A 12,402-nucleotide genomic window follows, 5' to 3' on the forward strand; every position below is an offset into this window, starting at 1 on the left:
ATTTAGAAATGCGTGTAACTATGTCTGTGTGGGTATGCATTATGTTGTGTTGTGTGCGAGAACTGAGACTCCCCTCGCTATGCCCATGTGGGTAATGGGCAGCCGCAGACATCCGCCGCCGTAACCCCGAAATGGCATTCAAAAGTGTTGAAGTATAAAATAATTACTTCATTTTATCAGGGATGTGCGAACGTGCCGCACGGACGGCAACCGGCTTAAGTGCGCAATTTGTCAGAGTTCCGACAAAATGTAAAGCATGCTTTTAGGCGCCATACAATGTTGTATAATTCAGTGTGAAAATGATTTTGAGCAAAATTAAACACTAAAGCTAACCATAAAGCCCATCTAACACACACACACACACACGCTGCAAAGAACAATGCGCTGAAAGGGCTGCCAAAAACGAGCACTTAATGGATTTCCAATCCCCAGAAAGCCAAATAAACGAGCAGCTAAACATGCCCTGGACGAACTGAGCTTGACTGTGAGATACTCTTTAATTTTTAAGTCGTAGAACAAATTAAAACAAAAAACACATTTATTTTTTCAATTGTTTTCACTATTTCTTGATTTCCTAAGCCATTTATATGGTTTAATAGGATAGGAATAGAACTGCTCATACCCTGTCTTGACCCCTTTGCGGTGCACAGGGTATGACTAAAATAAGGCAAATGCGTTTTGTCGCACGCGTCATTTATAAAGCAGCTTACATGGCTAAATAAAATAAATGTTATCAGTCCCTAAGGACAACCACATACACTCGCACACACACAGATGTAAAAAATTGTTGGCTAGCAAAATTTAAGCTATTTTGGGCCAAGAAACACCTGCAACTGTTTTGAACTTGAATTGCTGCCAGTTTCAGCGATTGCAGCATTTGCGCTTGCATAACCACAATTGCAGGTGTGTGTGTGTGTGTGTTGGAAAGAAAGTGGAATCAATAAATCTAAGCAGCACATATACAGTACAACACTTACGCACACCCATACACACACACAAACACATACGAGCCAAGAGAGAAGCTATAAATGTGCGCGCTGAAATGTATGCTACATTTTTTTTTTTTTTTTTTTTTTGGAAAAGCCACAAGAAATGCGCAATTTACCTTAATGCATATTAATTACAGAATGCCAGAAACACAAAGAGAAAACGGTAGATGAAGGGAAACAGCAGAACGGCACAAAAACACTTAATTAAGTCATACGTTATGATTCGCATAAGAATTACGCCACATATGCAATGTCTGGCGAGACCAAAATAATTCTTGATTACGAGTCCAAAAAAAACTGTTATGTGTAGCATACATTTAGGGGAATTGTTTTTCAGAGCATCAAAAGTTTTTGCTGTTTTCATTTTGATTGTGCAAATAATTGTGCAGAAATTGGCTGTAATGTTTATTGAGAGATTGAGTCAACGCAAGCATGAAGCGAAAAACGAAAAATGTAAATGAAAATTGATTTGCATGCAGGCGAGCATCCCCAACTGTGTGTATGAGAGTGTGAGTGTGTGTGTGTGTAAGGCTTAAATTTCCATAGGCAAACACGCGCAGCATGGTTTGCATAGTAATAAAAAAAAAACAAAGTTGAAAGCAAACAAAATATTTGGCATGAGTTTGTAAATAATATATGATATTAGCAAGCACACACAGACAAATAATCGACAGACACACATACCTATACAAACATAATTTATATGTAGTTTAGTGTCCCCTATGCCAGTTGACATGATAAGCGAGTCAAACAGTCTGAAGAGTGTATATATAAAATATAACAGATTTGTTTTTAAAACAACTTGAACTGCAACAATAAATGCGTTCTTTTCTCATTGACAAATGTAGGGAGCCACCAAATTGACCAAGGAGGATATTGAGAAAGTCTTCTCATTATACGATCGTGTAAGTAATTGAAATTTGAAACATTTTTCTATAAATCCATGAGCTGTATTTAACAACAGGACAACAGCGGCACCATTGAGAATGAGGAACTCAAAGGCTTTCTCAAGGATCTGCTGGAGTTGGTCAAGAAGGTAAGTTCTCAATGTTGTTGTAAAGAGTTGCTGTATATGTTCTTGCCCTGCAGGATGACTATGATGCCCAGGATCTGGCTGCTTTTGAGGAGACAATCATGCGTGGCGTTGGACACGATAAACATGGCAAAATCTCACGCAAGGAGCTGACCATGATATTGCTGACCCTGGCCAAAATATCGCCAGAGGATGAACAGTAGACGCATCTCCGCCAGATGCCAGCAATCCAAGCCGAAAGAAAGATTTGTTAGCACACACTAATATATATTTTTGTTACCAATTTGGGTAAACGGCAGAGTTGTTTTGGCCAGATGCCAATTGATTACTTTAATGCTGCTCCTTTAATAGGCAGCAGGCTAAGAGGAAAGCAACTCCCAAATGCGAAACCTCTGCAAAAAGAATAAAATTAAATCGATAATTTTGAAATTGAAAAATTTATAAAGCGCTAAACTCGCAGCAAATTTACAAACAAATATAAATTAAAAATAAATGTTTCAAATTAATTAAATGTTTATGCATGTTAAGCTTTTGAAAGTCTATTTCCTAAACAACAGCAACAACAACTACCAAGGCAACAAAAAACAACAATATTATGTATGTGTATTCGTAAAATAAAATTAAATACTAGTATTAAAAGCAACTTAAAAAATTTATAATATAATTAAATAAATTACTTTGACAAAGCAACTCGAAACCAGCCAGAAACAATAACAAATCGGAAAAAAAAAACCAAACCGAAACAAAGTTCATTACATCGATTTTTATGTCTTGTCTGAGATGAATTTTTGAAGGTATAATACAAGTAAATATTATATTTTCTATTATATTTATTTATTTTTAAAAAGAAGATAACACTAATTTAATTTCGAATTAATTAAAACTTAGCTAATTATAAGAGCAGACACTCAACAATTTATGGCAAATGCAAAATGATGATAAAAAAATTGAAAAAAATATATATTTATTATGTAGCGAGAATTTTTTAGATAATTGTTGTTAATTATTGTGTGTACCAAAAATAATATTTATTATAATTATAATATAAATGTACTTATATATGTATGTATATGTATAATGAATATATATATTTTGATGCATGTGATTTTTTCCAGCTAAGTTTTTGCGTTTTTCCAACAACAATTTTACCACATTTTTGAGTGTTTTAAAAATATTTTAAATCGTATATGGTATACCGTATGGTATATCGTATTAACTTGCCTAAAATGTTAGTGCATAAGTTTTACCAACATGAATCGAACCACTCAAACAGCAGTTGCCAATTGGCACTCGAACACGGGCGCCAATCCGGGCAGGTAATTAAAAATTCCACTTATAAGCTGCCTCCCTTCCAACCGACCTGCTCTCAGCTGTGCTCGACACATGTTGTCCTTGTAATTGTCCTTGTGCAAACACTGAGATTGATTTATGCCAGTGGAGGAGGCAAAAGCCAAACAGCTGTTGGAAAATTGTTGAAAACTCCTCAAGGTGCTATCTTCTCTATTAGAAATACATGAAAAACAAAACTAAAACTGTTCCCTATATTATTATATTTTACCCTTAACTCAACCATAGCCAAAAGAAAACTTAAATCTATGCTAGCTAAATTATTATATGTTTTAGAGAAACTTGTACGATATGAAACGTACGATCAAACGATCTAACAAATGCCAAGTAAATAAAAGAAAATATCGTATATACTTATATAATATACATATATATATATATATTATCAACTTACTCGTATGCTATGTTTAAGATGGAAAAGAAAACAAAAAAATTACACTATATCAGAAGATAGAAACACTTGCATGTAAAGCTTCAAAATGGATTTTCCGACTCTATACTATAACTCTAATAAATATTTACAATATAACTATAATATATATATGCCATAACTATATACCATATACCATACCATACAACATACACAAATGTCAAGCGAATTCTATAAAACGAACGTGTGTTTTAATAAACTATCGATAGATCACAATCTCAAAGAGACACCCTGTATGCAATTATATGCTGGAAGAGAGACGCGCTTGCTCGTCATTCTGTTGCTCCAGCAATTGATTGAGTTGTTGCAACAGACCATTGAGACTCATTATGTTGGCATTCACATTGGACACAAGACAAGTGGACTTCTTTTGTACCCGCTGCTCTTTCTCTTCCTCCTTTTCATCATGATCTTCATCTTCTGGCATCGATGCATTAACCAACATGTTTATGTGTCCCATGGTCTCTTTTATCCTATGGCATTGGCTGTGTGTGTTTTGTTGGTTCACTTGTTGCGGTATATTTAGTTTTACAGGGTGACTTACCAGTTGGGCAGCTGGAATTCGCTGTTGAGCACATTGCGCCAGCTGCAATTCTTCAGATGCCAGGCACAATCGGATAGCTGTAACTGCTCCATATGCCACTCGGTTTGGCTGGCCAGCTGTGGCAGCATCTTGGGCAACTGTTCTAGGTGCCAGGTGTGCAGCTCCGGCTCCGATTTCAGCTCTAATGCTGCCAGCTGCGTTTCCGCCTCTTCTAAAGCTTCTGCTTGGCTCGCATCTAGGGTGTCTGCTTGGATAACTTCAGGCATATCATCTAGTATAGCTTCTTGGATCTCTTCTTGGCTGTCTTCTGCCGTCACTTTCTGCTGCACTTGCTCCTCCTGCTGTTGCTGCTCCTGCTGCTCCTCGGGCTCATCATCCATGTCCAGTTGTACACCCAATGCCAGCAAAAAGTTGTCCAAAGAGGCTGTGCTCTCAATGCTGCCTCTTTTACCAAAATGCCGCTGCAGAAAGGATCTTGCTTGGGTCAAGGAGTCACCAGCACAATGGCAACTGGTGCTGCCCATGCTGCGAAATGCAAAGCCGGAAGGATTATTGGTCAGCAAACGTTTGGCACCATTTGCATACGTGATATGTGTCTGACTGTAAGCAAAGACAATAAATAGTTAATCCTCTGCAATTGTAGATGCAGTTGCTCCACTTACCACTTGGCAATATTAACATTCAATTTCGTGATGTGTCCAAAAGACATTATTTAACTACAGTCGAACAATTTACAAAAAAAAAGTAACAAATATAAAATGAGAAAATAAAGTTTCTTTCGCACAAGCTACTAAAGTGGAACTGGGAATTTGATTGGAGATGCTTGGCTATGAGTAGGGTTAGTTGTAGATCGCCTCGATGTCCAATCTCTGTTGATATGCCAAACGCTGCAGGATCGTCGGATGTGTGTGATGCCAACGGGCATAGCAGGTATCATAGACGGGGAAACTCATGTGATCCGCATAGATCTTGACCAGAGCCGATCTCAGTGGCATCGAATAGCCCAGATAGTGGGCAAAACGATCTGCAGCATATTCGAAACGTCGCAAATTCCACAACATCACAAAGTTGGCCAGTGTCAAATACGGCGTCAGAGCAAATCTCAGGACAATTATAAAACCCACAATTATGGGACATATGCCATGCTGAAATCCCACAGCTTCGTACAGCTGGGGACAGTGAAAGAGCAATCCAAACAGGATCATCGTCAGCAGAAAATGCACCTTCATTATCAGCGTGGCCTTGTAGAAGTGACCCTTCTTCCAGTGTCCCAGCTCATGGGCCACCACAGCCGCCACCTGCACATTGAACAATCCTCGTCCGACCTCGAACGGTTGCAGCTCGTGGGGAGGCAATCCCTTGTTATATAGAAGCGTGTCAAAGATGACGATCCGCTTTAAACAACAGCTGCCATAGAAATAGGCATTGCTATACTGCGTCGACTTGGTGCGTATGATAAAGACCCGGGACATGGGAAAATCGGTTAAGTCGCACACACGCTTCACATCCTGATAGAGCGGACCTTCCGGCAGTCGCACCTGTCTGCCAATACAGGGTGCACAAATATATGGCAAGAGGAAGACCATTAGCAATGTGAATACCGCCCAAATTACCCAGAAATATAAAAAGAAAAAATAACCAAGCGTTTGAACAATAAACACAATGCCCAATGTGAGCGGTGCGAGGACAATCTGTGCCAGGATTATGGATATGAGGCCCATGCACAGATACATATACCATGGCATACGTGTCTGAGTTCCATAACGTAGCTCCAATATACACTTGTCATATAGTAAAACGGGCAGACATCGTAAAGTTATATAGATTGTCAGATAGAGTACAAAGATTAGACTTATCCACAGTTCTTCCTTGGTGGCGGAGCGCAATGTGGAACAGGCCAAGCCCCAAACGAATGGATAGAAGCCGAAAAATACCTCGGCCAGGCTGATGACCAAATCAATCCCATGTTTCCACATGAACAATTCCATTTTATGCAGCTCATAGACGCGGGCACGATGATAGATCTCCGGCGGAATGACCGCACGTAGCTCTTCTGGCACCGTGTTGGCCCCCAGACAGACCAGTTGCTACTAGACAGATTCGAATCAGATACCAAATGATACTCAAACTACAGGCTGATTCATTTAGGACCTTTTTCAATTGTAAATAAAACACCAAATATAGAGTATAATTCAACTAAAATACAGAAGATATGAGAATCTAGTTCTTATAATGTCCCAAAAGAACAATCTATAAAAAAAATTTTGATTTCCAATTTTGATGCAGAATGAAAATAGAGGCCAAATAATGACAAAATTGACAATCCAGAAGGAAATCAGATAAATTTTGACAAAGTTATGACTTTTTTAAGTTTTTGGAAACGTGTCAAGGGAAGGGTATGGGAAAAATGGACAGTAGGGGAAGAAAAATTAAGTTTTCCAATTTTGATGCGGAATGAAAATAGATGCCAAATAATGATCAAATTGACAATCCAGAAGGAAATCAGATAAAATTTGACAAAGTTATGACACTTTGAAGTTTTTGGAAATGTGTCAATGGAAGAGTATGGAAAAAATTGACAGCTAAGGAAAGAAAAATTAAGTTTTCCAATATTGATGCGGAATGAAAATAGAGGCCAAATAATGATCAAATTGACAATCCAGAAGGAAATCGGATAAAATTTGACAAAGTTATGACATTTTGAAGTTTTTAGAAATGTGTCAAGGGAAGAGTATGGAAAAAATTGAAAGTAAAGGAAGAAAAATTGAGTTTTTCAATTTTGATGCAGAATGAAAATAGAGGTGAAATAATGAACAAATTGACAATCCGGAAGGAAATCGGATAAAATTTGACAAAGTTATGACATTTTGAAGTTATTGGAAATGTGTCAAGGGAAGAGTATGGAAAAAATTGACAGTATAGAAAGAAAAATTAGGTTTTCCAATTTTGATGCAGAACTAAAATAGAGGTCAAATAATGATCAAATTGACAATCCAGAAGGAAATCGGATAAAATTTGACAAAGTTATGACATTTTGAAGTTTTTAGAAATGTGTCAAGGGAAGAGTATGGAAAAAATTGAAAGTAAAGGAAGAAAAATTGAGTTTTTCAATTTTGATGCAGAATGAAAATAGAGGTGAAATAATGAACAAATTGACAATCCGGAAGGAAATCGGATAAAATTTGACAAAGTTATGACATTTTGAAGTTATTGGAAATGTGTCAAGGGAAGAGTATGGAAAAAATTGACAGTAAAGGAAGAAAAATTAAGTTTTCCAATTTTGATGCGGAATGAAAATAGAGGCCAAATAATGATCAAATTGACAATCCAGAAGGAAATCGGATAAAATTTGACAAAGTTATGACATTTTGAAGTTTTTAGAAATGTGTCAAGGGAAGAGTATGGAAAAAATTGAAATTAAAGGAAGAAAAATTGAGTTTTTCAATTTTGATGCAGAATGAAAATAGAGGTGAAATAATGAACAAATTGACAATCCGGAAGGAAATCGGATAAAATTTGACAAAGTTATGACATTTTGAAGTTATTGGAAATGTGTCAAGGGAAGAGTATGGAAAAAATTGACAGTAAAGGAAGAAAAATTAAGTTTTCCAATTTTGATGCGGAATGAAAATAGAGGCCAAATAATGATCAAATTGACAATCCAGAAGGAAATCGGATAAAATTTGACAAAGTTATGACATTTTGAAGTTTTTAGAAATGTGTCAAGGGAAGAGTATGGAAAAAATTGAAAGTAAAGGAAGAAAATTGAGTTTTTCAATTTTGATGCAGAATGAAAATAGAGGTGAAATAATGAACAAATTGACAATCCGAAGGAAATCGGATAAAATTTGACAAAGTTATGACATTTTGAAGTTATTGGAAATGTGTCAAGGGAAGAGTATGGAAAAAATTGAAAGTAAAGGAAGAAAAATTAGGTTTTCCAATTTTGATGCAGAACTAAAATAGAGGTCAAATAATGATCAAATTGACAATCCAGAAGGAAATCGGATAAAATTTGACAAAGTTATGACACTTTGAAGTTTTTGGAAATGTGACAGGGAAAGTAGTGGAAAATCGCATACTTCATTCATATCATATCAATACTTTTAAAAAAATAACAACCAATTATTTCACCAACCACATCAAAAAGATAATTTTTCTGTGTGGAATCTTTTTGAATCTTACTTTGAAATTATCTTTAAAGACTGAATGTTCTTTCGGGAATAAAGATTTCGAAACATTATTCCAAATGCTTTATGTAAAATTTAAGAAATTCACTAAATGAATCAACGTATGTTTGTATATCTCATCCATCTCACCTGACGCTTGGCCAATACCATCTCCCAAATGTGGTCAACGACAAGAACGGCCAGCAGCAGCCAAAGGACAATCTTCGGATCTATCTTGGGCCAAGAGTCGTAAAATACCATTGCTCAGGATAAGATCATGTTTCCAAATACATAAATAAACAACAAAATAACACACATATAGGGTATATATAAAAACAAAAATTGTATTGTTGAGAAACTTATTGAAATGTCAGTCAAATTTAATATGGAATCGAGGCTACTTTGATCAATTTCAATTTCTGTTCGCCTCATGCTCATCGAGTCTGGCCAGACGATGGAGCATTGTGGGATGTGTGTGATGCCAAATGGAATAGCATTCATCCGATATGGGAAATGATAAATTGTCCGCATAAAGCTTAAGCAGCGCCAGTCTCAGATTTCCAGCATGTCCCAGCTGAGAGGCAAACTTATCCGCCTGATATTCAAACTGTCGTGTCACGGAGAGCATAAGGACATTGGAGAGCGTAAAGTAGGGAGCCAGCACATAACCGAATACAATCAGGAATCCAACTATAGTCGGTTGAAGGCCGCACTCGAATCCCACCGCCTGATATAAGGGACCATGGGGAAAGAACAGGGAAAAGAGGAACAACGTCAGTAATAAATGTGTCTTGAACATGATGATGGCCTTGTAGAAATGCCCATATTTCCAGTGTCCCAGCTCGTGGGCAACAACAGCAACCACTTGGGGATCACGCAGACCCTTGCCCATCTCTTCTGCCGGCAGCTGAACGTGATTCTGGAGTCCTCGATTGTACAGCAAGGTGTCAAAGATGACAATCCGCTTGAGGCAACAGCTGCCATAGAAGAAGGCATTGCTGCCAGTGCTTGGATCTCTTACTCTAATAATGTGCACCTGTTGCATGGGAAATCCCACTCTCGCCGTAAGTCGCTCCAGCTCCGCTTTCAGGGATTCATTCTGCAGCGGCACACGTTTCCCAACAAAAGGATCGATAAAATACGGCAGCATAAGGATTATGAACACGGTCAGGAGCATTGCCAATGCGTAGAGTCCCAGAAATGCATATTGGCCCAAGTACTTGACTATATATATGAAAAGGACCACCATGATGACCAATAACGCGAACGAGAGTATCGTATCCAGCAGGAAACCCAAAATATACACATACCACTTTTGAGGATGCCTCTTGACCAAGCTGGTTATGCAGTACTTCTCATAGAAACGACCTGGCACAGACTTGATCACCAGATAAACGTTAAGAATGCATGCAAAGATTATGGAGATGACCAACTCGTGCTGCATCCATTTGGCAAATGCCATCATATTGGCCAAGTTCCAGACGAATGCATAGAAGCCAAAGTAAAGCTCAAGGCAACCACAAAAGACGACCATAAAAAGGGTATTCCCAATGAAAAGCCAACTCTTGTGCAATTTGTAGGTACGCATTGAATCGAATAGTTCCCGAGATAAATATGGACGCAGCAGATCGGGCACTTCAGTCACTCGATGCACTATTAGAATCTAAAATCAAAAAAAAAAAAAATATATATATATATATATATATGTATTGAAAGACTTGTCTCATGGCTTTTACCTCGCGCAACATTAGGTATATTGACCAGAGATTATCCACAATCAGTATGCCCAATAATATAAAGAGTATTCTGTCAGGATCATTCCAGATCAAGGCGAACATTTTAAGTGCCCGATTCCAAAATTTGACATTTCCACAAAACACAAACAATTTGAATAGATTTTTAAAATGGAAATCGCTTGCTTTATTGAAATCTACATAAACTACACGTAGAGGGGATCGGGGACACATACAAATTAAATGCTTTGGTCTCGAACTCGTCCTACTGCTGCTTCTTGGTCTCGCCCAGCTCCCGGAGACGGGCCAGACGCTGCAGTAGCGTGGGATGCGAGTGATTCCATGTGGAATATAACCAATCATAGACTGGAAAGCCTAAATTGTCCAAATTCAGTTTAATCAATGCACGTCCAAGCTGATCTTCAAAGCCCAGCGAATGGGCAAACTCATCCGCCTGATACTCGAAACGACGTGACAGTATAGTCATGGCAAAGTTAATTATAGCATTATAGGGTGCCATGACATATGTGAATACAATTAACAGACCCACAAGAATGGGACGTGTGCCGGGCTGGAAGCCCAGAGCCTCATAGAAGGGTGCATACTTGAAAAGATAGCCAAAGACAAGGAACATCAACAGTAAATGCACCTCCATAATAACAATATTTTTGGTAACGTGTCCCAGCTTCCAGTGGCCCAGCTCATGTCCCAGCACAGCCAGAACCTCCTCATTTGTGCATCCCTTGCCTTTCTCATCGTCCGTCAGCTCCGAATCATCCGGCTTGCCCTTGTTCAGCAGCAAAGTATCGAAGAGCACAATACGCTTTGAGTTCCACAGGCCATAGAAATAGGCATTACTGTGTGAGGAGCGTTTTGAGCCCTCGACCACATAGAGCTTTGTCAGTGGGAATTTGAGCGATGCAGCCAGATCCTCAATGGATTTGCGCAATGGTCCGTCCTCCAGTGGCGTATACTTGTCGAACAGCGGCGCAATGATGATCGGATAAATTGTGAGCAGCACCAGAGAGATGACGCCAGTGAATACCCACAACCAGATGAAGAAATTGTCGCCGCCACGTTGAACAATGAATATGATGGCCGCTGTAATGGGCAGCATGACAACTTGAGTAACCAAAAAGCTCTTCACTTGATCCCAGGCAAAGAAGCCAGCTGTTTGCTTGTTGAAGCCATGCAACTCCTCCAACACAAAGATCTTGTATATCTTAAAGGGCAGCGACTTGAAGGTCGACAGCAAATTTGAGATGAGCACAAAAACACAGCTCACAAGTATCTCATTGCTGGCGTCCCACTGCAGCCGATTGACCACGTCCACGGAGGCTTTCCAGATGAGTGCGATCAAGCCAAGATAGAGTTCGAGGCACAGCAACAGTACATCCATTAGCAATGCCTTGAATATGCCAAAGTTCTCCTGATCCAGTCCATATTTACGCGCCTTATGGAACGTCTCCTCGCTCATATGCGACGTCAGCTCGCCGGGAACTTTCAATGCATTGCGATAGACTTTCACCTACAGATACGCAAGTAAATTGATATTAATTGCAATCAATGAACCCAGCTGACATTCAACATAGTGCTAAATATATACATGCGGGTATTACACACATAGAGTTTATGTATGCATCATCCCAACCCCGAACTATTTTTTTATTGCCGCATTTGATGACGGCACGTGCCGGCTATGCAATATTTTCTTACCTGACGCAGTGATATATAGATTTCCAGAGCATTTTCAATAATGACTAATGCCAATATACTGTATAGTACAGTATCTGCATCTAGTGAAGACATTTTCACCTGAATTTCAAATTACTGAATAAACTAAGTAAATAGAAAAAACTTCAATGCCGCGTCCGAACTCTCTCTCTCTGTCACTCATAGTGCTGCCATCCTGCTCAAAGGTTGCCACCCAGCAAACTCTTCCAGATCTGGTTTGATTTATTGTACTTAGAAAATAAGTATATTTCCGAAAAGGGGAATTTTTGATATTTTTACGCATTTTCGTATTTAATTTTTTTTTTGCTAGAATTTTCTACATTTTTGCATAATATTTTTTAGAATTTTCTTTATTAATAATTTTTTGTTGAGTTTTTTGCGTTTTTAAATTGCAATTTTTATCAGTAATGGAAACTTTTTTAA

General features: G+C 38.3%; 5 protein-coding genes across 6 annotated transcripts in view; 1 reads left to right on the plus strand and 4 right to left on the minus strand.

Annotated features, from left to right (window-relative positions):
* LOC117785502 (calbindin-32) overlaps window positions 1-2,964 on the plus strand; it is a 28,161-nt gene extending 25,197 nt beyond the window's left edge. The window contains exons 9-11 of one of the 2 annotated variants that reach the window (XM_034623566.1): window positions 1,838-1,894; window positions 1,954-2,025; window positions 2,079-2,225. In XM_034623566.1, coding sequence (XP_034479457.1) covers window positions 1,838-1,894; window positions 1,954-2,025; window positions 2,079-2,225 — 276 coding nt within the window. Of the gene's footprint in view, window positions 1-1,837; window positions 1,895-1,953; window positions 2,026-2,078 lie in introns of both variants that reach the window. The other variant, XM_034623567.1, reaches the window with a different exon arrangement.
* A 1,004-nt stretch (window positions 2,965-3,968) lies between these two features.
* Window positions 3,969-5,120, minus strand: LOC117785503. Its single transcript, XM_034623570.1, has 3 exons — window positions 5,006-5,120; window positions 4,344-4,943; window positions 3,969-4,284 (listed from the first exon to the last, which is right to left on the minus strand). Exons 1-3 carry the CDS (start codon window positions 5,050-5,052, stop codon window positions 4,041-4,043), a joined length of 891 nt encoding a protein of 296 aa, XP_034479461.1. The 5' UTR covers window positions 5,053-5,120; the 3' UTR covers window positions 3,969-4,040.
* Window positions 5,121-5,170: 50 nt separating this feature from the next.
* Window positions 5,171-8,788, minus strand: LOC117785496 (CAAX prenyl protease 1 homolog). The gene is made up of 2 exons (XM_034623560.1): window positions 8,663-8,788; window positions 5,171-6,430 (listed from the first exon to the last, which is right to left on the minus strand). Exons 1-2 carry the CDS (start codon window positions 8,771-8,773, stop codon window positions 5,183-5,185), a joined length of 1,359 nt encoding a protein of 452 aa, XP_034479451.1. The 5' UTR covers window positions 8,774-8,788; the 3' UTR covers window positions 5,171-5,182.
* Window positions 8,789-8,833: 45 nt separating this feature from the next.
* On the minus strand, window positions 8,834-10,350 carry LOC117785498 (CAAX prenyl protease 1 homolog). The gene is made up of 2 exons (XM_034623562.1): window positions 10,249-10,350; window positions 8,834-10,175 (listed from the first exon to the last, which is right to left on the minus strand). Exons 1-2 carry the CDS (start codon window positions 10,348-10,350, stop codon window positions 8,925-8,927), a joined length of 1,353 nt encoding a protein of 450 aa, XP_034479453.1. The 3' UTR covers window positions 8,834-8,924.
* A 48-nt stretch (window positions 10,351-10,398) lies between these two features.
* Window positions 10,399-12,113, minus strand: LOC117785497 (CAAX prenyl protease 1 homolog). Its single transcript, XM_034623561.1, has 2 exons — window positions 11,962-12,113; window positions 10,399-11,773 (listed from the first exon to the last, which is right to left on the minus strand). The coding sequence occupies exons 1-2, from the start codon at window positions 12,052-12,054 to the stop codon at window positions 10,511-10,513; spliced, it is 1,356 nt and encodes a 451-aa protein (XP_034479452.1). The 5' UTR covers window positions 12,055-12,113; the 3' UTR covers window positions 10,399-10,510.
* Window positions 12,114-12,402: the final 289 nt, after the last annotated feature.

This window comes from Drosophila innubila (genome assembly GCF_004354385.1).
Source record: "Drosophila innubila isolate TH190305 chromosome 2R unlocalized genomic scaffold, UK_Dinn_1.0 1_C_2R, whole genome shotgun sequence".
NCBI classification, from domain to species: Eukaryota; Metazoa; Arthropoda; class Insecta; order Diptera; family Drosophilidae; genus Drosophila; species Drosophila innubila.

Coding starts and splice junctions, on each gene's coding strand:
- LOC117785503 (XM_034623570.1), bottom strand. CDS start 5,052: ATGTCTTTTGGACACATCACGAAATTGAATGTTAATATTGCCAAGTG. Junction 4,944..5,005: donor AATGTTAATATTGCCAAGTG/GTAAGTGGAGCA, acceptor CTTTGCTTACAG/TCAGACACATATCACGTATG. Junction 4,285..4,343: donor GAATTCCAGCTGCCCAACTG/GTAAGTCACCCT, acceptor AAACACACACAG/CCAATGCCATAGGATAAAAG.
- LOC117785496 (XM_034623560.1), bottom strand. CDS start 8,773: ATGGTATTTTACGACTCTTGGCCCAAGATAGATCCGAAGATTGTCCTT. Junction 6,431..8,662: donor TGGTATTGGCCAAGCGTCAG/GTGAGATGGATG, acceptor TCTGTCTAGTAG/CAACTGGTCTGTCTGGGGGC.
- LOC117785498 (XM_034623562.1), bottom strand. CDS start 10,350: ATGTTCGCCTTGATCTGGAATGATCCTGACAGAATACTCTTTATATTA. Junction 10,176..10,248: donor TATACCTAATGTTGCGCGAG/GTAAAAGCCATG, acceptor TTTTGATTTTAG/ATTCTAATAGTGCATCGAGT.
- LOC117785497 (XM_034623561.1), bottom strand. CDS start 12,054: ATGTCTTCACTAGATGCAGATACTGTACTATACAGTATATTGGCATTA. Junction 11,774..11,961: donor TCTATATATCACTGCGTCAG/GTAAGAAAATAT, acceptor GCGTATCTGTAG/GTGAAAGTCTATCGCAATGC.